This window comes from Carassius auratus, chromosome 36 (genome assembly GCF_003368295.1).
Source record: "Carassius auratus strain Wakin chromosome 36, ASM336829v1, whole genome shotgun sequence".
In the NCBI taxonomy this organism is placed as follows: Eukaryota; Metazoa; Chordata; class Actinopteri; order Cypriniformes; family Cyprinidae; genus Carassius; species Carassius auratus.
In genome coordinates, this window is record NC_039278.1 from 17,011,968 (window position 1) to 17,039,651 (window position 27,684).

At 35.4% G+C, this 27,684-nt stretch overlaps 3 protein-coding genes across 4 annotated transcripts; 2 read left to right on the top strand and 1 right to left on the bottom strand.

Annotated features, from left to right (window-relative positions):
• Positions 1-7,646: 7,646 nt before the first annotated feature.
• On the top strand, positions 7,647-10,329 carry LOC113055456 (small vasohibin-binding protein). The gene is made up of 3 exons (XM_026221775.1): positions 7,647-7,736; positions 8,403-8,546; positions 9,544-10,329. Exons 2-3 carry the CDS (start codon positions 8,436-8,438, stop codon positions 9,628-9,630), a joined length of 198 nt encoding a protein of 65 aa, XP_026077560.1. The 5' UTR covers positions 7,647-7,736; positions 8,403-8,435; the 3' UTR covers positions 9,631-10,329.
• A 285-nt stretch (positions 10,330-10,614) lies between these two features.
• Positions 10,615-13,911, bottom strand: LOC113055457 (F-box only protein 2-like). Its single transcript, XM_026221776.1, has 6 exons — positions 13,757-13,911; positions 13,238-13,310; positions 12,094-12,220; positions 11,820-11,915; positions 11,602-11,740; positions 10,615-11,113 (listed from the first exon to the last, which is right to left on the bottom strand). Exons 2-6 carry the CDS (start codon positions 13,272-13,274, stop codon positions 10,979-10,981), a joined length of 534 nt encoding a protein of 177 aa, XP_026077561.1. The 5' UTR covers positions 13,275-13,310; positions 13,757-13,911; the 3' UTR covers positions 10,615-10,978.
• A 2,948-nt stretch (positions 13,912-16,859) lies between these two features.
• On the top strand, positions 16,860-27,393 carry LOC113055458 (PHD finger protein 13-like). Of its 2 annotated transcripts, XM_026221778.1 has the most exons (6): positions 16,860-17,020; positions 17,734-17,774; positions 19,425-19,526; positions 19,784-19,859; positions 23,473-24,148; positions 25,079-27,393. In XM_026221778.1, exons 3-6 carry the CDS (start codon positions 19,498-19,500, stop codon positions 25,303-25,305), a joined length of 1,008 nt encoding a protein of 335 aa, XP_026077563.1. In that variant the 5' UTR covers positions 16,860-17,020; positions 17,734-17,774; positions 19,425-19,497; the 3' UTR covers positions 25,306-27,393. The 2 variants fall into 2 exon arrangements, with proteins under 2 accessions (XP_026077563.1, XP_026077562.1); XM_026221777.1 differs by lacking the exon at positions 19,784-19,859.
• The last annotated feature ends 291 nt before the right edge of the window (positions 27,394-27,684 follow it).

The following is a 27,684-nucleotide window of genomic DNA, read 5'->3' on the forward strand; positions in this document are numbered from 1 at the left end:
GCACTTGTGTCTTCTCCTCTTGCGATCTGTGACACTACGTCCTTAATAACAATGGATGAAAAGTTTAGAGCCCTACTGATGATTAAGTCTAGAGTGTGTCCACCTTTGTTGTGGGTCCATGTACATGCTGCGGTCCATGTCGCGAACAGGCTCTGCAGTCCTGATCTGAATCAACCGAGTCGCGAACATGCTCCGAGGTGCCGATCTGAATCAACCGAGTCACGAACAGGCTCCGCAGTCCTGATCTGAATCAACCGAGTCGCGAACAGGCTCCGAAGTCCCGATCTGAATCAACCAAGTCGCAAACATTCTCCGATGTCCAAAAGTACCGATCTGAATCAACCGAGTCGCGAACAGGCTCCGAAGTATTTTTGTTTTGTTTTCCAATACAAAAACGGTACAAAAATTCTTAAATAAAGACAGGCTTACTAGAAAAGCAAAATGACAGAAGACATTAAAGGGTTAGTTCACCCAAAAATGAAAATTAGCCCATAAATTACTCACCCTCAAGTCATCCTATGTGTACATGACTTTCTTCTTTCAGACAAATCCAGTCGGAGTTCTATAAAATATTAGCTTTGATCTTTCAAGCTGTATCATGCCACTCAGCGGATGTTGCATACATCAGTCCAAAAGAAGTTAAATAAAAATCGCCTATCCATAAAAATAAATAAATAAATAAAAAGAGTCTCACGTGGCTCTAGGGGTGAAAAAAGGCAAATGATGCATATTTGTAAAAAATAAATAAAATAAAAATTAAAAAAAAATCCATATTCAAAACTTAATAATCACTTTAATGTAGCTTGCGCTCAATGATGTACATGGAAGCAGCAGAAAATAAGATCTGCCAGTACAGTAAGACAATTTTACAGTTTTAAAGATATATTCTCTAACAATGAGTCTTAATATCTTATGCAGCATTGCTTCTCTTGTAATTTTTATTGTTTAAAATTTGTAGCTTGAAAACAAGTTAAAAATGACCCAAAAAAATTTGGAAAGCTTTAGAGATACTTTAAAGACAAGTCATTTTTGACTTGTTTAAATTATGAGTATTTTTATAAGAGTTCTAAAAGGGATTTTCACAACAAATGTCATAGAGGAACCATTTTTGTTTTCCCAAAGAACCTTGCCGTGAACAGTTAATAAAAATAACCTTTTTTTTGGATAATCAACATAATCTTTTCCCAACTTTTGAAGAATTGTAGCGTGAAAACAAGTCAAAAATCTCTAAAGTCTCTCTAAAGCTTTTCATATTTTGTTTTGACTTTCTCAGAGACTGCTCACTGTGAATTGTTGAGTCACCATAGAAACAGCTGAACTTGTTTTGGATGGGTTAGATGGGCGGTAATTCATTTGACTGATTTTGGGTTTAGCGGTTCTTCTACCCCATGAGACGAGCAGAGGACTCTCATTAGATGAGCGATAACACCATTCGAGGGCCCAATCCCTCACATATCACATTAGTGCTGAGGTCAGATGATAGTGTGGAGGTATGTATAACTGCTGGTATTACAGAACTTCACATTCCTTGCGGGCATCCAAGAATGCTAGTGTTGTTTATCACATTCTTGGTACATATCGACTGGTAACATAATACGTTATTCCACGTGTAGGCAACTTGACAATCCGCAAGCGGCCCCAGACTGAAAATTAGGAGGGTTGGGGTCCAAATTACACTTGGAGAAAAAAGACTTTGTTTCCCAAAGTATATATTTTCCTTTCTCTCTCGCTCGGCTTCACACAAAGTATTCAAGACTCTGTTTCAGACCTATGTTAAAAGGTATTATTGATTCTATCTCAACTAAACCGGTGTCCACGTACCCCAAAACATAAATATCGTGTGTTGGCTGGGACACTTGCGCCGCTCGGCGCTCCTAAGTACCATCTGGCCGCTGCCAAAACAAACAGTAGTAATGAGCTCTAGGTCGTGGCTGAGAGGCCGGTCTAAAAGTCGGGGACTTGCCAGCATGCACACACTGAGGGGCTGTCATAAGCCAAATTAAAAGACTGACTGTTTCTACCCCCTCATGCTGCTGAAGATGCTGGGAGTCGACGTGGGGGAATGGGGGGGAGGCATCGTGTTCAACAAGCAGATCTTGTATTTGAGAATCAGCTCTATGGAGTGCAACCGAGGAAATAACAAGTGCGGATTTACTGCCAGACGGTTTGTTTACATTAAAAAGACGGGTCGTTTGCACCAGCCAAGGCGGTATTTGCATAATGCATATAAAATGAGATCCATCTTTGCCACACGCATACCTGTGAAACCTTGCTTTTTTTTTTTTAAAGTAACCAAAGTATTCCTCGGGCTTTGGACAGGAGGGTCCGCTGCAGACCAACAACCAGCAAAAATGCATCTGTATGAGCAGCAGCTGTTCAGTATAGTCATACAAACTGCTGCATATTGTGGTCTTCATGGGAGAGAGCACAAATCTAGCAATTTTCTGCTCCACGGACAGTATTATCATCAAGTCTGGCAACTCTCACAGTTCTCCATTATAATAAATAAAATAAAAAAGGATCTAAAATGAGGTTTTTGGAGCAAATGCCATAAAATAACTATTTTTCTTTCCTCAAAGAACCTTTAAATGAAGAGAACAGTTTTTTTCTTGATATGAAGAACATTTGAATAATGTAAAGAACCCTTTTACACTATAAAAAACATAATAATATTTTGTACAATGGAAAGATTCCATGGATTCCAAAGATGCCAATAAATAACTTTTATATTATAAGAGTGTCGAAGCATGGATAGTGCTTTTTACTCAGCCTCTTTTCAAAATGTTCATAATCTCTCAACATTTTTACACACAGCTGACACTTCAATGAGATAAAGGACTATTGAGGGACATATAAACCTGTATATAATTCATAAAATTAAGTAATGTAATTCAGTCAAATCTTTGGGATGTTGTTGACTGTGAGTCCTGTTATTTGATTTGTCTGTCGTTATTCAATTGTTTAGTTAAACTGTCTGAATACACACATTTATGTAGAATATTTCATTGTTTTACTTAAAGATAAGTTTTTTTTAATTGTTTTATTTTCAAATTTTCCATTTTCATTTATTTTAGATTTAGTAATTTTGTCTTTTTTTTGTCACTTTGATTTCTATTTAGCGTTCATTTATTTTTATTTCAGTGTAAGTCATTTTAATATCCACTTAAGCTTATTGTAATTCAGTTATCTAATATTTATGTTTATATTTCTGCTTTACTTAAAATTAGTTTAATCATTTAAGTTAACTACAACAGCACCAGTGGTGTGGCAAGATTTCATTATTTTTTATTATTTATGTCTTATAAGAACTAAAATAGCAAATTTCCATTTGTGTGCATTAATAATTTATTGCCATATAGAATGATTCAAATGAATAGATTGATTCTTCAGATCATAAGTCTTGTTGATGATAGGTGTGCTGTTATACTTTACAAGTGGTCAGACTTTGATTTTCAGCTGGTGGATGAGGAACAATGAGGAAAAAAAAAACTATTATAAAAGACTTGAATATTAGAGACTTTGAAACTGGTAAGCCAATCGCTTTAGGAGATTTTTCAAAAACACATACTCATTTTCATAAAAAAATCCAGTTTGAAAGAGCTTTGCTAAGGTCATAAATGATATTTAAATTCACCTAAATGATTTAATGTGATCTTTTCAGGTTCTAGAAGAAGTCCTCATAGAGGCCAGTGAAGGAGAAAGAGCTGATTGACTTCTTGACTGCTTGTTTAACGTCAGGCCCTGAAGCAGATCTGTCTCAAGCACGTCAAACTTCATCTCTCCAAGAAGTCTGAAGGAAAACAGGTTTCTCATTTTGCTTCTCTAATGAACTTTTAACTGGTGCTCACTTGTTACTAATTTAAACACGGCCTAGTAACAATGTGTCTTCTGTCCTATGAAAAAATACTCCTGGCGTGAGAAAAAAATACAAATAAAAAGCCCTGATGTCTGAATGTCCATGGGCAGGTCAGAAAGGCCCTGATGATGTCAGTTGAGGTGGACCCAAAAATGCAAAACTGTTTTAATGTGGTTTGCAGCATTTATTGCGTGTGATTACAACAACCATTATGCACATCCACAAAAAATGCTGCCTCCCTGCTGCTAACCCGCAAACTGGTGCGCTCATTTCCTCTCCATCCAACAATGCCACTGTTTTTGCTGGACAGATCTATTGGTCAGACGCACTACAGGTGTGAAAAAGTTCGGCCTCAGTTTGCCATTCAGTTTGGGCATCATTCATTCTGGAGGTTATTTTTAGTGCTGAAAAGTTCAATGTGGTGCTACGTTTCTTTGGCAGCCCGCAGAGGTTTTCGAGCCAGCGCTGGATGCTGCTGTGGCTAAGGTCTTATGTGTAAGTGACAGCGAAATGAAAACTTTATTAAAAGCTGCTTCCTTTCCTCTTTATTTTTAACTTGAGTTGCTCATCTATATTCAAATTGTTGACAGCCGTGGTGGGTGTTCCAGGCTTTCTGTATAAGGGGGTCTTTTATGTTCTGTTATAGAGCTTAAACAGACCTGTTTAAATTTCACACCTACTGAATCTTTATAATTAACATTACATTTTTTTGGATAATAGTGATGTCATCAAATCTTATACGTGTATGGAAGTATTTTAATAAATGCAAGCTTTCTTATATCTGGGCTTCTTTGTCAATTCTCTTATGCATTTGGTACAATAACTTCCTGAGGTGCATCCTGGGATGCTCTTATTTGAAGGAGTTAAAAATATATACACAGTTATTGATGCATCTTCACTATATAGCATAAATCATCTATTCAGACAGTCAATTATAAAAAAAAAAAAACATAAATTACAAACTATTAACAATAACTTTTAATTAATACCAATAGTGAAATGTTTAATATTAAACACTACAAAATCATAAAGAAATAGATGCAGATTCATTTTAACAATTAGACAATTTTATCTAATTAAAAAAATATATATATTTAATTTCTTTAGTCGTTTTAAATATTTGTAAATATTTATTTTAAATATAAATTTTCTTTTTTTTTCTTATGCTCAAATGAATGTACAAACTTAAATGCACAATTTTTTAAAAATAATTTTACATTTAGAATTTATGTATGGAGCATAAACCTTCTACACACACAAATATAATATATTAATATTAATTTAAATAAATATAAACATTTATAAACAAATACAAATTAAAAAATAATATTTTTAATGTCAATTATTTTTTTATATTATTAATTAACAAACACAAGTAGATGCGAAAGGACTCAACTGAGTAGCCTACTCACATGCCTGTACTTGAGCACCTACAAACTTGAAAAAACGTAAACATTGATTTGTGAGTATCTTTGTTCTATTTATTTATTTGTGCCATTTACACGATTTCAAATAGGGCCTAGATGTACCACCTGCACCGGGGTCAGCAAATCCCTACATGTAGGCCAGTACAAGCTGCTTTCCACTGATCTCTTGACTCATTACCTCTCTAGATGTAATCCCATCATGCATCTGACTGATGAACTGTGCTCTGGAGTGAAAGGACATCTCGATAACAGACAAATCACACTGAATTACTGCTCCAGGCAATGAGGTGTGCTGGTAATTGGGAAGAACACACAGTCAACAGCAGTGGGCAATGCTCCTCTTATGCATCTGACAACAATCTGCCGTCAGAGGCTCACAGCATCTCCCGACCCACCACAGTCAGTTTGTTCAGGCTGGCTTTCTGTAGACTGTGGCAGTGGCTCATGGGAACCCCCTTTGCACATGCCAGCTTTTGCCAGGGCGCTAAAGGTCGGGTTAAGATTGAGTGGAAAATCTGTCGGAGGGGGTCTGTTGCATTTAGGATCAGTTGTTCTTCCTTGGATATTATTACAGAGCAAGTGCTCTCCTGTGTTGGGGAAAGAATCCATGAAAACACATCGGAATGTGCCATGATAAATTTTGGCACAGCGAGGTGCCAAAGGGCATTAAGCAAGGACTAAGCTAAATGAGCGTCAAGTGAGGGTTCGTAAAAGTACAGCATCATCTAATGTCAAATTGACGTAAACCTAGCAAAGTTTTTAACTTATGCACAACTAAGAATTTTACTTATGCGCAAAATTGGAATATTGCATAAAAAATTTTTTTAATGCAAATAATTTGCTAATTAAGTATCCTTTCCACCCAACTACAACAACATCTCCACTTCCTGATACACTGGCACTAAATACTACTAAGTAAGGTAGGAGAAGCCTCGAAATAGGCTATAAAGCCTATAATAAATTTCAGAGCGAGCAGTCGAAAACAATAAATGCGGTGATTGCTTTCGGAAGTGGATGCTGCTGTCGTGTAATTACCAAATAGGCCTACTTTGACGACAGAATTTTCTCAGGCATTTAAAAAAGACTATTATAACATTTCAGATGCTGTGCAACGAGATCGTTCCACTGTTTAGTCTAGGTATTCACATGACCTTTTTGCTACGCATGGAGGATTATTTTTGGTAAATGTGTTTCATCTTAGTTTATGCACATTTTATCTTATCGGATAAAAGGTTTATCAGACACAATTGTGTGCATATGATTTGTTATGTGTATTTTTTTTTTTTTTAAGTGGATTTTCCATCCAGTGTTTTTTGTTGTTGTTGTTGTTGTTGTTGTTGTTGTTTGTTTTATTTTATGCAAAATTACAAAATGGAAGGAAGCATACCTATTGACAGAAACACATTTTGTTGTTCTGGGGCATTTTTACAATTAGGCTATACGACTCCTCTGTTACTCTAACGACACAATCTAAACGGGCTAGTTTAGATTCTCTTTAGACATTTTTATGTCTCATTGGATTCTGTCCCTCAGGTATTGGATTAGGCCTAACTAATTTTCATAGGCTAAATGATGATCTGTCGGCCTTCGCTGATAGCCTTTTGCAGTTTTTTCCTAATGGTCCATTTGTGTCTGACAACCTGACTCTTTCTTAACTCCACATACAGTTTTCTGTCATTCTGGTGATATATGAATGTTGTCGTCATCCAGTGCAGCATTTGTGACAGGCCCGCTCTAGGGGGGAAAATGTCTTAAAAGTTCAGTTTGTTCTTTTTTTTATTATGCCATGCACGTAATTTAATAGAAACACTGAAATACATTTAAATTACAAAGTGGACGGGAGGTAAAAACTAGAGTGAAATGTTTTTATTACTATTTCTGAATGATTTAGCGCCTTTGGGGCTGGTATGTAAAATAATAGCCTAAGTGAAATTTGGTCTCTAGGTTCTGAAGTAGCTCAATCAGGCCAGTTGTTGTCAAATAAAAAAAAAAATGCATCTGCTTAATTTAATTTTATACACACGGTAAACAATTTTCAGATTAATTAATGCGCTGAAATGAAATAAGTGTTAGCAAAAATATCAATGGGTCTTTCAACTTTCAATAGCTGTATAAGACCGACCTCTTGTGGTTGCCTTTAGTTTTGCAAGCAAGAAATGCGTGAAAATATGACACTGTGTAATAAAGTGTAATAAAGAAACTTAGAGTTTATTTAATGTTTTATTTATATATTTTGCAAGTTAAATAAGTTAAGGTAACAGATCCCATGCATAAAAACCTTTAGTTGCCGAAATATAGTCCCGCCGATTTCTTTTGAACCACAGACGCAACGTTAATAGGAACCTTCTGACACAAGCTTCGTTTTCTATCCGGGTTTGTTTATCAGTGACTACATAATCCTGCTAACTGTAATAGCATTTTCTTCGTTTGTTGTTTTCGTTAAAAATCAAAAGGTAAGAGTATGGAGCCCGTTTATTTCCTTCTCTTTTTTGTATGTATTTATTATAGTATACAAGCAATGGCTTTGTTATTTGATAATGGGTTGGTATTTCTAACGGGACTTAAATTACGTGCTATGCTAATAGTCTGAAAGCTATGGATTTCTATTTCTGAATGAATCAGAAATAAACAATAACAAAAATTAAGTAACGTTACACACATGTGGTGTTATTTAATTACCTATTCGAGCTGTTTTCAAACTACAAAAACGTGGAAATGAGAAAATTTAAATTAAAAACTGTAATTTACCCTTAAAATAAAATAGAGACCGAGAAAAGATTACAATATTATAAATTAGTGAATAAATAGTACATGTACAGTGCTAAAATTAATAGAGAAAAATTATGCAATAAATTAGAATAACTGTAACTATTTTCCAAAAAGATTTTAACATTAATAGTATCAGTTTTCATTGTATAAATTGGGTCTTTAAACAAGAAACTATAAGAATGCCTTTTAAATTAAAGGATAGGGGTTCCTTATATGAGGATCATTATATTTAGGGATCTGTGGCATGTAAAAGTTTGAAAACCCCTGATCTACAGTGTACTGTTAGCTGTTTGAAAATTGTGACTTGAGTAACCTGCTGTGCTTTATTGACCTTCATTTCTTTATTTCAGTGGAATTATCTTCTTGACTCGTCTGTTTCTAAAATGGAGCCAGCATGTCGAAAAGACAAACAGAAGCAGCAAACGCCGACCCGTGGAGACAGAACCAAACAAAAATCAGCCCAGCAGGAGCTGAAGCAAAGACAAAGAGCAGAGGTCACTCTCTGTTCTGATTCTACGTTTAGAAACTTTTGCTTTCTTTGTGCTTGAAAATTATTTTGAAAACATAAAGTATTTCCAAACTATGTAATACCATGGTTATTTGGATGCTACCATGATGGTAATCAAAAGAAGATGGTAATTCAGTTGTGTAATTCACTGCCAGTCAAAATGAATATGCTTCTATTTCACAACAAATATTTTAACTACAATTAGAGTAAAAAATTACTTTATTTAAACAATTAACAAATTATTTTAACATGTATTATTCAAACAATTAACACGATCCACCAGCTGGAGTGCCCTTGATATCCATTAGAGGGCACTCAATTCCAGTCTACTGCCTTTATATCAATGACTTCATTCCCCATAATCCTCTGTCTGGTCTCATCAATACTCATTGTTTGCACCTGTGTCCCATTCGGGTTTTTGTCACCCTGCAGTTTGCAGTTTTAACTCTACGGGTCAAAAGTGTGTATTAATTAAAATAATTAATTTATTTGGTAAAAATGGTAATATCTGTGAAATATTATTTAAGTTTAATAAACACAGTATTTTTTAATAATTTTCAGTATCATTACTCCAGATTTTAGTGTCACATGAGCCTTCAGAAATCATTGTAATTTGCTGATTTGCTGCTCAAGAATAATGTCTGATTATTGTCAATGTTGAATGCTGAAGTTAATAAACAGTTAAAAATATATTTTTCAATATTACGGTTTTACTTTATTTTTTATTAATACAGTCTTGGTTAACAGAAGAGTCTTAAATAAAACTTCAAAACTCTTAAATATTAAGTTTTAATGTTATCTTGTGGTTCATTGGAACCATCTGTATAAATTCATATGATCAATAAGTCATTAACTTGCATTTAATGACTTTCATATTCCAAATTCTTAAATAGTTTTTGCTTATTTCCCTTTAAAAATTAAAATAGCTGATTTCAGATCAATTCATCGGAGTTTGTTTGTTCTCTGTTTCTGGTGTGTTACAGATTTATGCCCTAAACAAAGTCATGACTGAGCTTGAACAGCAGCAGTTTGAAGCCTTCTGCAAGCAGATGCAGTCACAAGCCGAATGAGAAAAAACTCATGTCAGGGCAAATATACACAGGTTAGGGTTAAGATATAATTTTGTATTATTTTAACCCATTTGATAATCAGCCCTTTCCTCCCCTGACATTTAAACCAAAATGTATTCGTTGGAGATTGATACACACACACATACACACTACTTGAATCTGAGTGTACAATCACATCGCAAACGGCGGTCAGTATATACAAAACAAAAAATATCATAGTACATCATATTTATCAGAGAAGCACCCTGTGAAAAGACATTCATTCACTCTATAGGATGTTAAACATCTGATGGTTTCATTGTTAACTGTGATGTTTTATATGATGCACAATGTTTATTGTCCTGAATATTATGTATGCTTGCACAACTCTATTTTAGACAATTGTTAAACAATACCTATTCACTGAAGGAAAAACAAGATACAGTTGTCACTCTTTTGGTTTATGGTTATCTTATTTGTGACGTGACATACTTTAATGATAGTTAATGTTGTTTTGACCACAAGCAGTTTTTAACACTTTCATTTTTTATTAAAATTTGATTATTATAAATCATCTCTCATCTTGTCTTATTATCCTGCAAGACTTTAATTCAGCAAGGATGTATTTAATTAAGGCTTGTTGCAATAGATTTCTTTTTCAAATAAATGCTGTTCTTTTTAGAATTTCTATTAATGAAGGAATCCTGAAAAGAAAAAAAACCCTGCATGACTGTTTCCACAAAAATATAAAATAGCACAAGTGTTTTCAACATTGATGATAATCAGAAATGTTTCTTGAGAAGCAAATCAGCTTATTAGAATGATTTCTGAAGATCATGAGACACTGAAGACTGGAGAAATGATGATGAAAATTCAGCGCTGCATCACAGAAATAAATTACATTTTAATAAAATGTTAATACACAAACAAATATGAAATTGATTATGTTTAATTATCTTTTTTTTGTATTGTATTGTATTTTTGAACAAATAAATGCAGCCTTGGTGAGTTCAAAGTTCTTTATTATTTTTAGTGTCATGGGCATGACAGACCTACAGTATTTGGATTTCATATGGCATTAGGAGATTATGCTAATTGCAGATCTGTTGCAAATATAAACTAAATTTGAAGTGCAATACAAGCTTAGTGTGTAGTTTGGAGGAGCATATAGAGGTAGTTAGTATTTGAGACGAAACACTAAAAATAATTCTAATTTGATCTTTTTTTAAAGGCCTAGCATTACACATACACTTTAGGCTGTATATTTAGTAAATATTACACATAGTACAGTGTGTGCAAAACTAAAAGCAAGCTGAGAGAAAATGCTTCTGGTCTTTTTCAGTCAATCATATTTTTGTCTGATTGGTGTTCAGAAGTCTATGGTAACTGAGCTTCCGGTCACTCTCACTCCAAACCAGCCCTGCCAATACTTGGTGTCTTGACCGCCATGTTCAAAAGAGATGAAGCGGAGGCCCGGACCATAATCTGTGAATGTGTGGCTCACCTAAAACAGAAGTGGAAGTTTGCATGCACAAACCTGAGTTAGAACGACACGTTCGATAATAAAGGAATAGTTAAATCACCTTAAAAAAATCATGCAGAAGGGAGCAAAATATACTATATCACTGTAGACTAAACAGCTTTAGGTCCCTTTTTTTAACCTATTAATTTAAATTACATTGCATTGAAAATAACAGAAATGCATGTTTTTTAAATGGAACAGTTAATTGAATCTATAGAAACATTAAAAAAAAATGCTTGCATATGAAGATGAAATTCTGAAAGCTTATAATGTGAGTGAATGAGATGTTTATAACAGTGTATAAGATAACTTGCATAAAATACGTATAAATATCAGCTGACTGCAACAGATTTTTCAGCAGTTTACAAATTTGCATATCAAATATGCTCAAAATATATGGCTGTATAGGGTTAAAAGTTAAGTGGCAGTGTTATGGAAAACTGGACTGGACTCAGATTCTGCACTCATACCTTTTTCCAAGAGCAGTCATCACAGTCAGGGTCAATGGTCACTTCATCTAACTTAAATTCAGTGATGACCTCTTTGTCTTCATCAAGCAGAGACACAGTAAGCATATAAATACACCCACAGTCTGTTCGGCTGCAGTACCTACACACACATTTAAAAGAAATGACTGAACGGACCACGTGACGAAACAAAACTCATGCTATTATGTCCTTACGCTTACCAGTCCTCAACAGTGACCGCTGGCTGTGCAATATCTACATTTTCAGGGTCATAACCCTCTGCCAGCACGTCAATCATTTGTCTTTTTATACACGACCTGCAACAGAACAGAAATAGACATTGAAACACACAGATATACAAATGATGAATAAAGACAAGCAGGGAGAGTGTGAAAGAAAAAGACAAGGATTCTTTTTCACCCACTTTTTTTAAAGGCAGAAAAACTCTTATTTTCCCCACCCTCATCTGTTCAGCTACTATTCATTCCCTCTTACTCAAAAGAAGTGCTGAAGTATTTAGTGACTGATTCGTCATTGAAAGCGTGTCCGCAGTCCCCCGGCATGTCTTCTGTGCGCCTTTGATCGCCTCCATTCTCTATCAGCTCCCAGTGTTCCAGATCCTCTGGTGAAGAAAGTTTTTTTTTTTTTTCAGATATTAAGGTAGCTGAAGTACATTTTACCGATCTGTTTATTTTATTTAGAGCTGACATGTGATAGCAAATGAGTTCATCTTTAAGGGATACTCCACGCCAAAATGAAAACTTTGTCATTAATCACTTACCCCCATGTCGTTCCAAACCCGTAAAAGCTTTGTTTGTCTTCGGAACACAATTTAAGATATTTCGGATATTCGCGAGACAGGATGCATTTTCTATTTGTATTTACACTTTGATTTGAAAGAAAACAGCGCATCCTTGTGGCGCAGCTGACACAGAAGAGTGTAAGTTGCCTGCGTTCAGCTCATATTCTCTAAAACGGCGCTACAGTGATGTGGAGAGACAGAGGAGACAAATTTTTGAATAAAGTCGTTTAATTCACATGTAGAAAGTATTCTCATTGCTTCATAACGGTATGGTTGAACCACTGATGGCAGATGGACTATTCTGACGATGCTTTCCGTACTTTTCTTGACAATGTATCTTACTTGGCAGTCTATGGGACAGTAACAAGCCTTTCGGGTTGTCATCCAAAATATCTTAAATTGTGTTACGAAGACGAACAAAGCTTTTAAAGGTTTGAAACGACATGGGGGTAAGTGATTAATGACTAAATTTTCATTTTGGGGTAAGTAGACTACTGGTAAGTTTTCATTTTTAAATTATTTTTAAGGCTGCATTTGATCAAAAATACAGTTTTCAGATCTTTAAAAATCTAATATATTCTAATATATTCCAATATATTCTATATTCTTATATACTCTAATATGCTGATTTACTGCTCAAGAAACATTTATTCTTATAATCAGTGTTGAAAACAGTTGTGCTGGAAAAATAGAAAGTTCAAAAGAAAAATTTACTTGAAACATTATACATTTCTTTAAGGTCACTTTTGATTAATTTTTCCTTAATAAAAGTATTAATATGTCTCTTTATTTTATGTCTTATTGACTTTTTGAACAGTAGTTTAAATGTCGACTTACCATCTCCATTGGGATTTTTTAAGAGGTTTCCAGGCATGCTGCTGAATCAGAAAGATTTCTTCTTTTCAGGTGACTATTCAGAGAGAATGAGGGCAGATAAATTAGTGTCAACTGAAAAGCGGTCCTTTTCAGCATTCATGCACATGAGATTGATTCCATTTCCTTGACGCTGCAGTAAAGCTGGAGCGTTTACCCTTTAAGAATGTTCATCACCAGGAAACCATTGTGAAAGAATGCATAAATTAAAGCCCACAATCAATACTTTGCTAAAGCTGACATCTTTCACCACAAGTATTAACATCAGTTATGAGTCTTACAGTATATGCTGTCATGTGGTTTATTTCTTTCTGGGTTGACTGCTCCCTGTAGCTCTAGCTTAGCCCTTTTCAGAGAGCTAACTCATGTTTCCTGCTGTAGCTCTGTTCAGCGTAAGGGTGGGATCTTTGCACACACACGAATAAATACATCACAGCACACACATAAATAAGCAGTGAATAATATATATTGTCCAATACTTACAGTGAGTGGAGTATCTCTTGAGTCTGTCCTCTCAGTTTAATGTGTTTTTGGTGAGAGAAAGCTTCCTGTAACCTGATCTCTCTCTGCAGACTTTTCACTGATTGGCAGAATGAGGCACATGGGTCATCCTGCATCAGCTGTATTCACGGCTGACGGTTCTGCAGAGCACAGCACAGCACATGCATGCATTAGCACTAATGTCACTCACTTTATAGAGGACATTCACAAGTGGCATACCTGTACAGAAAACAGACAACAAAATAATTCCATCTTAATTTTTCAGGATCCCAAACTACGGAGCTCTGTACATTACCTGCAGATTTCTTGTTTACATCGTGTCTACAGTTTTACCCTTTTAACGAGGGATTTCACGAGCTTTATTAACAAGGGAATTCACAAGCTTTATTAAAGCTCAAGCTTTATTAAAATCCCTTGGGATATTTGGATGCAGCGAAACACACACACACATACATATTTATTTACATGTGGTCAAGTATGGTGACCCATACTCTGAATTAGTGCTCTGCATTTATCCCATCCAAAGTGCACACACACACACACACACACACACACACACCATGAACACATACCCAGAGCAGTGGGCAGCCATTTATGCTGCGTTGCCCAGGGACTTGGGGGTTCAGTGCCTCGCTCAAGGACACCTCATTCGTGGTATTGAAGGCAGGAGAGAGAAAGTGCTGTTCATTCACTCCCCCCATGACAATCCCTGCAGATACAAGACTTCAACCCGCAACATTTGGGATACGAGTCTGACTCTCTAACCATTAGGCCACAATTTCCTTTTAGTACCATTTAATAACAGAATTGCTCAGGGGACAAACAAATCTTTATATCGGTTACCTTATACCTTCGGTAGTCTATAACGAGAACCTGAAGAGAGCATGGAAAACTCTGAATAGAAGTAATGGTCTCTGTCCAAGAGCACAGATCGAGCCCGACATAGAACATGTCTGTTGAACAAAAAAACGACAAACTTCTTTGTTCTTTACCTATAATCTGCCCACTAACTGTAATTATTCTATTTAACCCATTCTGTGTTTCACACTGAGTTTCCCAAACCAGCAGCTAATGGAAGAAGGACAGCACAGCTCAATGTAAGTCAGATGTTGAAGTGAGATGTCATCTGAGGAAGATTCATTCACTTGTTTGTCAATATGTACCCACACAGAGAATGAGGGAAAGTTTGGTCAGATTTTATTTTGAATGTTCATCTAATCTAATTTTTTAAGTGATTTTTCTTGTTTTCTTTGGATTGTTTGACTACTCGAAAGAGAAATTAGAAAAATATAACTACTACATTTGTGTTTCCTGGCAACACATCCCTTATTAAAATTAACCATGGTTTTACTACAAAACAAAATAAATAAACAGTTTTGCTACACTTACCATAGTTTTACTATTTTAAAGTATTTGTAGTACAACTGTGGTTATACATTTTTTTTAAAACAGTTCCCATGCTGGGGGTAATTACGTTACATAATCAGATTACTTTTTTCAAGTAACTAGTAAAGTAATGCATTACTTTTTAATTTGCAAGAAAATATGAGTTACTTTTGTCAAATAAGAAAAGCCAGTTACTTTGTTTTCTCATGCATTGACTGGCAGCTCTTCTGTCCTCTTCTGTGTTGAAAGAAATCAGGAGTAAATGCAGATGCCTTGTGTGCACTGTGTGAACTTGATGTTACTGTAGTTTTGAACATGCATTTACTCATCTCACTCGCACAAAAACAGATTCAGTATTCCTCAAAATAAATCAAAACAGTCAAATGAAAACTCGGGACATGACGCAAACATCTTTGCTGCTGACCTTCAATGATCTATCCATAATGTAAAGCAAAGATGACTTTAGATAAACATAACTATTTTTTTCCTGAATAGAGAAAAATGAGGCCAAGCCAGATGAGAAAAAGTAATGTAATGCATTACTTTCTATAAAAGTAACTAAGTAATGCAACTAGTTACTTGCTTTAGGAAGCAAAACAATATTGTAATTCATTACATTTAAAAGTAACACTCCATCAATATGATGAGCTGCAGCTCATAATACATGTTAGATGGAAACATTCTGCATTATTTATGAGGAAGTTTGTAGCTTAATTAAATATATTTCAAATTGTTTGATCACTGAAGTTAAGTTGGTGACAATTCAATAGGAAATCAGTTTAAAAAAACATACAGTGATCTCATACCATTGAAGTGAATGTTCAATGTATCAGTATTTATTGAAATAAATATTTAAGAAATAATTTTTTTCTGATTGCATTAGTATATATAGAGTGGTAATCAATTAAAAAAGAGCAAATGGAAAAAGCAGATGAACACAGAGCAGCATAACAACATAACAACTGAAAGTTAAAGAGGGTGATGTATCCAAATAATCAGAGTTGTAATATTTTCCTTGATTTTCATATCCATGTATTTGTTTGTGGTTTATTCTTTGATTTTTTTATTATTATTGTTTTGTGTTTATGCTTCTTATATTAATCTTCATCATACATTAATATTCATATATTTACTACTCATTCATGTTTATCTTTTGTTTTGTTTGATTTATATCCGAAATGTAATATTTGTAGTATTCTCCAAGAATATGTATGTTGTACTCACATTTATATGTGGTAGGAAGATGCATCTTCTTTACTGGTGGTTTCATAGATATTGGAAATCTTTTAATTACTGCCTGAGTAATAATGTTTCTATAATAATTAGTTATTAACGGTAGTAGATGTTCTTTTCCAGAAACTGTTTTTGTAATTTGAAAAAAGCCTATGATATTTGAAAGTGCTAATTTTGGTTTATAGTTTAACACATAACTGGAAACATCATAATATATTTACTTGTCATTTAATGATTATCACGATTTCATCTCAGATGCTGTAAACTTTGAAGCAGTTATTTATTTAATTTATTTATAATTTTTGACAACCATATCTGATATCTGATTAAATTTGATATATTTATATGAATAAAATTTTAGATCAATAAATATACTGAAGTAAATTTCTTGTCTAAAATTCAATGCTATAGATGGGTGATCCATTATGAATCCAATATGGGACTTTTATTTTGGCAGATGAGACGATCTGTCGGACTGGGTTTTACCCATCAAATCTTCATCACATTCGGTCATATATCATCACTGTTTTCCATCACTACCGCCTCTGTCATCGCCTGTTTTTCGATCCAGGATAATTATCCGCCTCTTTACCGTAGAGTGGTCCACTATCTGTGTTTCAGCAGCAGGTAAACGTGAATAAAACACCATAAACACAAACATCGGTCACAACAATGTTAGCATGACGGCTAGCCAATTACCAAGGGGAGGAAAAAAGTGGATTAAGTTTTGTTTAAAGACATTACAATTCAAGGTAGTTGGGGATTTAGTTGTGTAATCGTTTATATCTGTCGTAATTGGTGTGTAATGGTCAATATAGTGTTATTAAACATAATATATCAGGTCTGTAGTGCTAGCAGGCTAACAGAGCTCGAGGACTGCCCATCAAAAAAAGAATAAAAAGCGTAGTTTATTTAATAAAAGAATCCGAAAACATAATAAATCATTTATTTGAGTCAAATCACATCTGATGAGAGGAATATATTAAGCAGTCAAAAGAGTTATATCTGTTTTTGCAGTTTGTGTAACGTTAGGTGTGGAGATACGTGACGTGTTTCTGTGCATTATACACTCTCATAAATTCCTTTTTAAAACTTAAATTTGTCTGACAAGTTTTTTCTGTTTAGTGATTGATGAACTCAACAGCTTTTAAGGCTTTTAACTTGTTGGATACAGTCAGATGTCATAGCTAGTGCATCAAAACAGGAAACTTGATTTAATTGTAACGTTAGTTTTGTGTTATTGTAACGCTGTTTTGAAGTCATATTTGTCATTATGTGAATCGCATGTGGTATAAAATATGATCGTAAACTAAAACGGATTTTTTTTTTTTACATTACAGAAATGGACAACAGCTCAACGACTTGTCCGTTTGACACACAGGTAAAAAGATTTAGATTTTTTCATTTAATGTTATTTCAGATTATGCCCGTCTTTTCAGTAATTCTGCATTAATATATGCTTCGATGAATCCTCCATGCGCATATAATATGTTAGCTCAAAATAGGATTTCCTTGTTAAACACTGTAACGTAAACGGTTACGCAATATGTGATCATCACATCGAAAAGGTATAAATAACGTCACGTTTTATTTTAGTACTTTTACTAATTTTTTACTAGTTTGGCCTCTTAGAATTAACTGCAATCGTGAAAGGAAGAGATAGTGGCATTGTTTTTAGGCGATCCCATTAGCAATGGCTTGCTAACTCATCAGTTCATTAGATGCGGTTTAGCTTTATTTAATTAAAGAAGATCCGAGTCGTTTTCGGCTTATCCTCATCGTTTTCACACCTTTGATTAGGGATTTATTTTGTTCCGTTCGTTTTCGTTCTCGTTTGGGCTGTTAAGTGTTTTGTTGGTGTGCATCGAGTTGCTAAACAAGCCTTTTAATGCGGTCACATTGTTAAATACGTTTTTACACCAAACATGTAGTTTTGTCGAAGCAGACGGCGTTTATGTGTATTGTGGTATGTTACATTGTTGTCGATCGTGTAAATAATTACAGTGATGTGTCGTTTTCTCGTAGTTGTCAATGTCGAATATTTGCAGTTGAGAAAGCCAGTGCGCATGCGCGCGCACACTGCTTGTCTCTTACAGCCTCCTACTGGAAAAAGTAAAGCAGAGACTAGAGATTTAAGTGTGTGTGTATACACTGCTGTTTAAAAGTTTGGGATCAGTAAGATTTTTTTTTTAGAAGTATCCTCTGCTCATCAAGGCTGCATTTATTTGATTAGAATTACAGGAGAAAAAAACTGTTATGTTGTGAAATATTATTGCAATTTAAAATAATGGTTTTCCATTTTAATATATTTTAAAATGTAATTTATTGCTGTTATCAAAGCTGAATTTTTCAGCATCATTACTCCAGTCTTCAGTATCACATGATCCTTCAGAAATCATTGTTATCAATGTGAAATCAATGTGTTAAATTAATAAAATCACAGGTAAAAAAATAAATAAAAATAAAAGTAAGCATTAAAACGGTTTCCAAAACTGATAATAAATTAGCATATTAGAATGATTTCTGAAGGATCATGTGACTCTGAAGACTGGAGTAATGATGCTGAAAATTCAGCTTTGCATCACAGAAATAAATTATATTTTAAATTATTTTACTTTATTTAAAATGGTAATATTCTTTTGGTCAAATAAATGCAGCCTTGATGAACAGAAGAGACCTCTTTTAAACACATAAAAATCTTATACAGATCCCAAACTTTTGAATAGCTTTTTTTTTTTTTTTTTGCAAATTTAAGGCCATGTAGTCTTTCACCAGGTATCCTGCTATATGATTATTTAAAAATTATGATATGCATCCTGATGGCTTAAACATATACCATTGATTTCTAACCTTGTGTAGTCAATAAGTAAACCATTCTATGTTGATTCTTCTGTAAACACTTTAAAAAAACAACAACAACAACAACAACAACAACAAAAAAAAAAAGTGTCAGTGACTCAACCAATAGCATGTGTTTAGGGTGGGACTACCTGTTTTTGTAATGTCATTATTGATGTTGTTTTTATTGCAGGGCTACAGTTCAGCATTTAAGCGGAAACGGACAGTGGAAGATTTCAACAAGTTCTGCACTTTTGTGCTCGCATATGCCGGTTATATTCCTTACCCACAGGAGGTGAGTATTGTCTTGTCTTAGTGACGTAACTGAGAGGAAATCGTCATAAAAATGCTACTCACTGTGTTTGGACATTTGATAGAAAGTGCTGCAGGGTGAAGCGGCCTTGCTTTCCTCAAGATCGCTCTGACACTTCACCTCCAGAGTTTCCTATCCTTGGCAGTGTTGTAGCACTGGGTGTTCATGGGAATTTTTTTTTTTTGGTGGCATGCCTCTTATGAGCTGGTTTGCTGCTGATGCTCTTGTTTGATCCACAGAAATGGTGGTGGCTCTTATGTCACGGCCGCTGAGAGACAACCACCCTCCAAAAAAACCTCAGCCCTCCCTCCCAGGGTAAGAGGGCCACTCCAGTCTCCTCCATTCTCATCTCAGACCCTGTCTCTAAGTGCCATTCTTCACAACAGCAGTGTGTGTGCATCCACAAACACTTCAGTTTCAGGTCTTCCCTTTAATGGATCCTTCAAATGGATGGAGGCTAAATCGATGCAACTCTGTTGCAGGGATATGCATGGGGGCCGATAATGACCCCAAGTGTTCCAAAACCCAGTGAGCTGCCTTCTAAAGGCCATAGTATACTTTGGTTTTTACGCATACACAAGGATCTGTGTACAATGTGCATAACGCAAATTTCGTCACCAGAATGGTATGCGTGTACTGTATGCACAGGTTGCACATGGGCATTGGTTTTGCCCTAATTAGTTGTTCCACAAGGTGACAGCACTATCCCAGGCTGTTGTTCCACAATGGAAAACAAAACTAAAGAGATGGAACAACAACAAAATAGCGGAAGCTGCAACACCAACAGATGCCCACATTAACAAGAGCTTGGGGGAGAGGGTTGTGAGATTTTTGAGGGATACGTAAAAACCCAGGTCAAGTTATCTGTAGTTATATCGTGGTTTATACAATGCAGATTGTTTCAGAGCAGCTTTACTGGAAAATAACCATTGAATCAATAATGCAAATGTCATTGAATATGAGACAAATTCTAATTCTGCTGTAAAGCAGGTTTAAATAGACTGAAGTGTCACTATTCAGCTCATTCAGTAACTAAAGTTCATCAGTTATAAATCAGGTTCATTTTCAGACAATAGTTTTGCTATTCAGTTCAAGTCAGTTGATTCAGTTTAGTGATCGGTACTGGAAGAAAATTCAATTGTTGTGTTTTTGTCTTTTTTGACAATTTGGTTTGTAATCTGGTTTCCATGTTGTAATATGAGCATTGGTCATCAAAAAATTTACGTTTGGCAATATCTTATTAGAAATTTCCCAATTTATTGAGCTTGTTACAATGCATTTCTGGGGGTGCCTTTCTTTCTGAAGACATCTTGTTTTTAAAAAAGCCTTCACATCAACAGATGCATGTTGTCTAAAATGATGTCTAGGTAGGCAGCTCACTATGTTTTGGAACAGCTAGTGCTTTCATAATGTCTTTTTGCTTCCTTTCAGCTAATTTAAATGTTTTCAGAAAGATAATTTGATTATTTAGTTCCTCTAATTCAGTCTCACATTATTGTTTATTTGCTTACTACTTGCTTTGTTTCCACAGGCTACTGAGCACAGAGGAGACATAGCCCTTCATAGCACATGAATAATGATGGCTTTAATAAAAACAACAGTATATGAGGGTTTAAACAGTAGTAAGGGTAGACTGAGATTGACCTGTGAGAAATTCACCAAAAGAATCCACCACTGATGTGGGATCCATGTGCTTCTGAGCTCATTAGCTGTGACCAAGAAAGCTGATTACGGTTTGACAGCGAAATGAGGGGGAGGTTTTGAACTCTCTGAGCAAACAGTTCATGAACCTGACATTTGTGTGCTTTACTTTTACAGAGTGCAGTTTATTTGTGCAGATGCTTGTATTTCTGAGGACCAGTAATTTGTTTCTCTTAGGTGGTAGTTCTCCATTTTAGAAGTGACTCTACAAGCTTTCCTGGCCACTTTGCTTCTCTTACCCTGGTTTGTAATAGACACTTTATGCTGGTTTTCATGTTATTTAAGGGATAGAAAGGGATAGTTCACCCCAAAATTTAAATTTGATATTTATCTGCTTTATCTGCCCCCAGAGCATCCAAGATGTACGTGACTTTGTTTCTTCAGTAGAACACAAATGAAGATTTTTAACTCAAACCGTTGCAGTCTGTCAATCATATAATGGAAGTGGATGGGAATCACGGCTTTACACAAAACCAAATTAAACCATGCGGCTCATGATGATACATTGATGTTTAAATACACGAAATGAGCAGTCCGTAAAAAACTTAACAGTATTTATGTAGTTTTTTTTTACCTTTGAGTGTGCTCTCAGCAGCCGGCACATGATGCGTCGTCGTCTTGCTTTACGGCAGACTTATAAGCAGGGGTGCACATCATTTTTTCAGCCTTGTTCTTATATGAGAATCTGGAGATTTGGTTTGGTCCTCACATGGCACATAGTGTGAACCATCAAATATAACTATAAAAAAATTAATTAATTATAGGGACAATATCATTGCAATTTTAGTTTTTTTTTTAAATATACATTTAAAAAACTAAACAATAAAGTATGATAATACTATATTTTTAAATAAAAAGGGAGTATTAAATATAAATGCAATTATTTTATAGTAAACTTACAAATAAAATGCTAATATTTGGTATTATTATTTTAATTTGAACTTTCATCATTTTCAAATGGAAAATCAGTAAGCTTTTATTTTGGCAGGTTGCTGGCAAGTAAGTATATGCACTTCCGGGTTTAATGCTGGCGACTGTAGAGCGTCAGCAAATTAATATTTGAATATAAATGTTATATAGTACCATTTGTCAATCTGAAATGGTAATTGTGCATTAGCGGTCAACCATGTCAGTACCCAAACGTGGGCTCTGACCTTATTTACAAAGCGCTTTTATTATTTTGTTACGTATGTGCACCCCTGCTTATAAGTTAATTAACGCAAGCTATCTCTCAAGTGGACCATTGACACTTCTTTGAGATTGTAGATAGTTTCAATGGTCAATTTAAAAGATAGGTGGCGGTAATGCTTATAAGTCTGTGATCCGCCATAAAGCAAGAAGAAGACGCATCACGTTTTCTTTTTCTTTTTGACTCTCAAAGCCGTGATTCCCATTCACTTCCATTATTTGATTGACAGACTGCAACGGTTTGAGTAAAAAATCTTCATTTGTTTTCTACTGAAGAAACAAAGTCACCTAACATCTTTAATGCCTGGAGGTGAGCAGATAAACATCACTTTTTTATTTTTGGGTGAGGTATCCCTTAAAGTACTGATTATCCTGTGTTTTACTTAGTGATTCAGTTAATTGTTTGGTACTCAGTGCTGCTGAACTGAACTGGTCATTGATCTAATAAAAAAAAAATGCTGGAAATTTTCATGATTGCATGTTCTTACATTTTAGCCTTTATCATACTCAAAAAAAATTCTAAATCTAGCATTGCTGAACTTGCATCATTATTAGCAATATTACAGTCACTTCACCTACCTCACTCAGACTTGACTGAAATGTTTGTAGTAAAATTTCATAATGATGCAGGCTTGAGTAGTGTGTGGGATTTAGACACATTTTCAAGTTTATACTGAACTTTTATTCCATGCACCTATGAATGATTCAGTTCCGCAAGGAACTATATTTTCTATTTAGCCTTTCTCATACTGCCAGATGTCAAATGTTCCATCTTAGAGATCTTTATTTAATGTAAGTAGGCATTTTCATCTTGCACCATTGTGGTCTGCATTTCTTGTCATAAATATTGCACCATATCCAGCAGGATTCGTGGATGTGGATGATTTTCTGTTTATTAATTTCACCATAAGTCTTCTTGAAACATGCAGTGAAGTTGTTCGGTCACTGTTTGTTCATCTTCAGACTTCAGACCGATGTTTTAATTCAAGAAATTCATTAAAATAGTGGTTAAATGAGTGTTTTCAATCGCTCTCCACAGGAGGCGCACTTGAGGAACAGCTGTAGTCCTCCAAACAGCACCGGCAGCACTGCAGACAGCGACGGATGGGAGAACCAGAGGCTGGACTGCGGCCTCTCATCTCCGGACGAGCCCCCGCCGAAAAACCGCAAGAGCTTCGCTGGATTCAAAAGATCCACGAGTGAGGATACAGAGCCTCAGAAGCGTCCGAAATCAGCAGGTCTTCTGCTGGAGGGTCGAACGAAAGCCGACAAGGTGAAAAAGAAGAAGAAGCTGAGAAAGTGTAAGAATGAGGATTTGAGATCTTTACTCCCATTTACTTCTACCAGTTCCGAAGGTGAGATCTCCAATTATGGATGTACCATCAAAGAAGAACCGGAAGATTACCTCAGCATCCCCGTACCCACCGCCGACATGTATAGAGACCAGTCAACACACACTGGGACATGTTCAAAACCTGCCAAAACCGCAAAATGCAAAGAGGAGCCTGATGTGGGACGTCCTTGCTGGAACAGTTCTAAAAGCTCAAGTCCAAAGTGGGAGGATGTCGAGAAGCCCTTACAAACTCAAGAAGAGGCAGTAGTCATGAAGGTAGAAGGTTTTCCTGGTAAAAGGACTGTGGTCCGTCAGGGGAAACAGGTGGTGTTTCGAGATGAGGATGGATCGGGGGATGATGAGGACATCATGGTGGATTCAGGTAAGCTGGACGTTTCAGGCCCTGATAACTTCACAGCAAAGTTTTGTTTTCGACTTGGAGTGGGAGTTTAAGGTGTTTACCAGCCAGAGCAAACTTTTCTGGAAAGTTCTGGAGAGTTTATATCTCACAATTTGGACTTTTATAAAAACTTTGTAGAAAAACATGGACGTAGTGTCAGTGTCAGTTTTCTGAAGAGTGTTTTTGAAGCTCACAGTGCGCAGAACAGGCCATCGCCATCTTGGCAGCACGTCACTCTTGGATCATTGAAAATGGGCAAAAAGCTAGGAGTTGGTTGCTGAAGCCACGCCCCCCTTTGTCAACAGCAGTGTCAGCAGCAGCAATCTACCTGTCACTCAACTGTCACGCCCTTAATTATGCAGAACTTTAAGGCTTAATATAATTTAAACGGATGAGTTATAAAAAAGTTCACCCCCTCACAGTTGTCTCGAAGGGCAAAATTATCTATTTAGATCAAAATCATTTTTTGTACCGGGCTGTAAAGTTGGCCATTTTAACATGGGGGTCTATGGGATTGACTCCCTTATCAGCCAGACTCTAGTGGCCAGTCGATGAATTACAGTTTTAGTAATTTTCTTGTTGGCTTCAGGAGAGAGAGCGGGAGGTGGCCGCTTGGTTTACATCTTTCACTTCAGTTTTTTGGTTTCTGCCATGGAATAAAAGATATATAAAAAGGTAATTCTGACTTTTTTTCTCAAAACTGCAAGAATAAATATCAGAATTGCAAGATATAAACTCTGAATCACTCTGAAAAAAGTCACAGCTACCTTTTTTTTTTATTTCATTAATTATTTTTTTTTTCTGTGACGTCACCTTTCCTTTTGAAGTCTTTCCTTTTGAAGACTGCAATTGTCAAAAGTAGATTACAATTGTATTCAAATATCTTTAAATTGACCATCTTTCTCTTTGCAGATGATGACTCCTGGGACCTAGTGACATGTTTCTGCATGAAGCCATTCGCCGGGCGGGCAATGATCGAATGCAACCAGTGCAACACCTGGATCCACCTCTCATGTGCCAAAATCCGCAAGTCCAACGTCCCCGAGACGTACATCTGCCAGAGATGCAAAGACTCAAAGTTTGACATTCGCCGCTCCAATCGCTCAAGAGTGGGCTCTCGAAAACACCTTCTGGACTGATGCCGCTCTTCTCGTTCTGCTCATCCACATGTAAAGAGAAACTCGTAGAAAAGTCTTCTTGAAAACGAGACTCAACAAGTTCAGAAGAGGAAGGGATCAGTGACCTGCTTGCTTCACCTGTTTTTGTTTGTGTTTTTAATATTTCTCACCTTCCTAAATGTTTGCGTCAGGGAATCAATACTAGGATGCTGCATTAACTGGAGCAGATTTCTGCCGGACAGACAGACAGTTGCAGTTGTGATGGTACACAGCTGAAGTTGTGCTGGAAAGAAGGGACTGAGGTGTCGGATTGCACTTTTTTAAGAACAAAGGGGTAGCTAGAGATTTCCCTTTGTACCCATAGCTTTCAAAAGTATGTCTTTTTGTCAAAGTATGTATATTATATGAAATAACCATAATATATTAGTGTTCAAGGTGTTTAGACTCATCATTTTATGTGGATCTTTTCCGAGACCTCCACATGTGTATGAGCGAAAGAGTTCTGTTTGTTGGATAAAGTCACTGATGATTTGGAGTGAAACATCAGAAATGGTTCTTGCTACATTGTGGTACAGTATTTCTTGATTTTTATTTTTTACTTTTGGCAACAAACTTGTGATTAGAGACTATATGCGTCATTTCTATTTCTTGATTTATAAATCCTGATCATTTGTGCATTTTCTGGCATTCATTTTTGCATGTTGTAATGTTTTACTAAACAGGTTGATCTTTTTGTCATTTTGTTTTTCTCCAAGATGATGTTTAATATCTTAATTATGATAATTACGTGAGTCATTACAGGTTAGGGAAGGGATGGATATTCTTACTGGGTGAATCTCACAAAAACACATCCAGGTCACATTTCACCCCATGAGTATTTGTATGTTCTCTGGTGATTACATTTATATTGTAATTTCTGAAAGAAAGAATTTAGCTTATAGTTTTCTCGTGAAAATAGTAATAATGCACATTTTGTGGATAAATATCACTTGGGCATGTTCTTGTCAGGTTTTGTGAGATTCTATGTACTGCCAAAGGGAAGAATATTGTTGCCTGCATATGCTGAAATGCCAAGATTTACTTAGTAGTAGTCATATTTGCATTCAAAACACTGAAGTGTTATTATCTGGTCCACAGATCTTGGCTTTTCAGCACTTGCTGGCGGAGCTTGCATTCAGAGAAATCATTCATAAGGGTTTAATTCTTGTTAACCACTGGGACCGGTTTAACCTGGATGATAATCAGTTAGTCTGTTTTCATGTTCATAGGCATGCTAAGATACAAAAAATGTGTGATTGGTCCACTCCCATCACAAAAAGCATAGGTTTGTTTCTTAAAGACATTTTTTTATATATATAAGTCTTCTACAAGTAGGTTTTCATCTTCAGGGTGAACTGTTCTTTTAGATGAGACAAACACTGCAGTTAATTTAATATGAAAATTTTGTTATGTTAGCTGTCTGCATGCTTGAGCATAAATCCCTTTTTTTTAGATTAAGCCATAAAAATGTGGTCCATATTTCCAAAGTAAATCCCTTTTGTCTATGATGTTTTCTAAACATATATGCACACACACACACACACACATATAGGAGACCAATATTGCCCATAGTTCAAAAAAATATCAGATAATTTTTGATACTGGCCTGGTCCTTTTTTTTTATGATGAGTCAGTGGACAGTCTCCACAGTGAGTTTTTTTTTTTTTAATTTTTTTTATGCACATTAAAACTGGATATCCTTTAAATTCTTACTTTGGAACATTTTGTCTTCCTCTCAGATGAGTTTGGGAAGGTGTTAAGTTGTTGGCCTTGAATGAACAAGCTAGCTTTTCATTGTTTTGTGGGAAAAAAGTGTAACTTGTAAATTGAATAGCTTATATTGATGCTTTCTTCTTTTTATCATTTAACATTTATGATGGGATCATGTATGATGGTTCTGTACATTTTGTTTTGTACAATCAATATGTTTATGTAGTATGGCTGATATTTCAGGAATGACTGTGTGCAAGAAGAACTGCCAAAGTTTGAGCTTGCACTGTTCCAGTGAGTCCAATGAAAGAGAGATGTTTCTGTGAAACTTTGTAAATAAAGAGTTGATTTTATTGACAATTCAAAAGTCAAAAAGTTATTTTTTCATGTTCACACACACACACACACACACACACACACACACACACACATATATATATATATATATATAGAGTTGAAACCAGATATTTACATACACTTAAGAAAAAAAAAACTTTTTCTTTACTGTCATACATTAAATTAGAGTAAACTTTTTTTGTTTTAGATCAATAAATATGAACATATTTTTTGCATTTGAGGGAGTTGCACTAACTTTTTTTTTTTTTTTTTAATCACTTTCGTTAAAGTCAGAAGTATACATACACTAAGTTT

What these genes read in the sequence shown, in the direction of transcription:
- LOC113055457 (XM_026221776.1), bottom strand. Translation starts at nt 13,274, where the DNA reads ATGCCTGGAAACCTCTTAAAAAATCCCAATGGAGATG. An exon ending in GCGGTCACTGTTGAGGACTG is followed by an intron (nt 11,741 to 11,819) that starts GTAAGCGTAAGG and finishes ATGTGTGTGTAG; the next exon opens with GTACTGCAGCCGAACAGACT. An exon ending in ATGACTGCTCTTGGAAAAAG is followed by an intron (nt 11,114 to 11,601) that starts GTATGAGTGCAG and finishes CTTCTGTTTTAG; the next exon opens with GTGAGCCACACATTCACAGA.
- LOC113055458 (XM_026221777.1), top strand. Translation starts at nt 17,736, where the DNA reads ATGGACAACAGCTCAACGACTTGTCCGTTTGACACACAG. An exon ending in CTTGTCCGTTTGACACACAG is followed by an intron (nt 17,775 to 19,424) that starts GTAAAAAGATTT and finishes TTTTTATTGCAG; the next exon opens with GGCTACAGTTCAGCATTTAA. An exon ending in ATATTCCTTACCCACAGGAG is followed by an intron (nt 19,527 to 23,472) that starts GTGAGTATTGTC and finishes CGCTCTCCACAG; the next exon opens with GAGGCGCACTTGAGGAACAG.
- LOC113055456 (XM_026221775.1), top strand. Translation starts at nt 8,436, where the DNA reads ATGGAGCCAGCATGTCGAAAAGACAAACAGAAGCAGCAAACGCCGACC. An exon ending in AGCAAAGACAAAGAGCAGAG is followed by an intron (nt 8,547 to 9,543) that starts GTCACTCTCTGT and finishes GGTGTGTTACAG; the next exon opens with ATTTATGCCCTAAACAAAGT.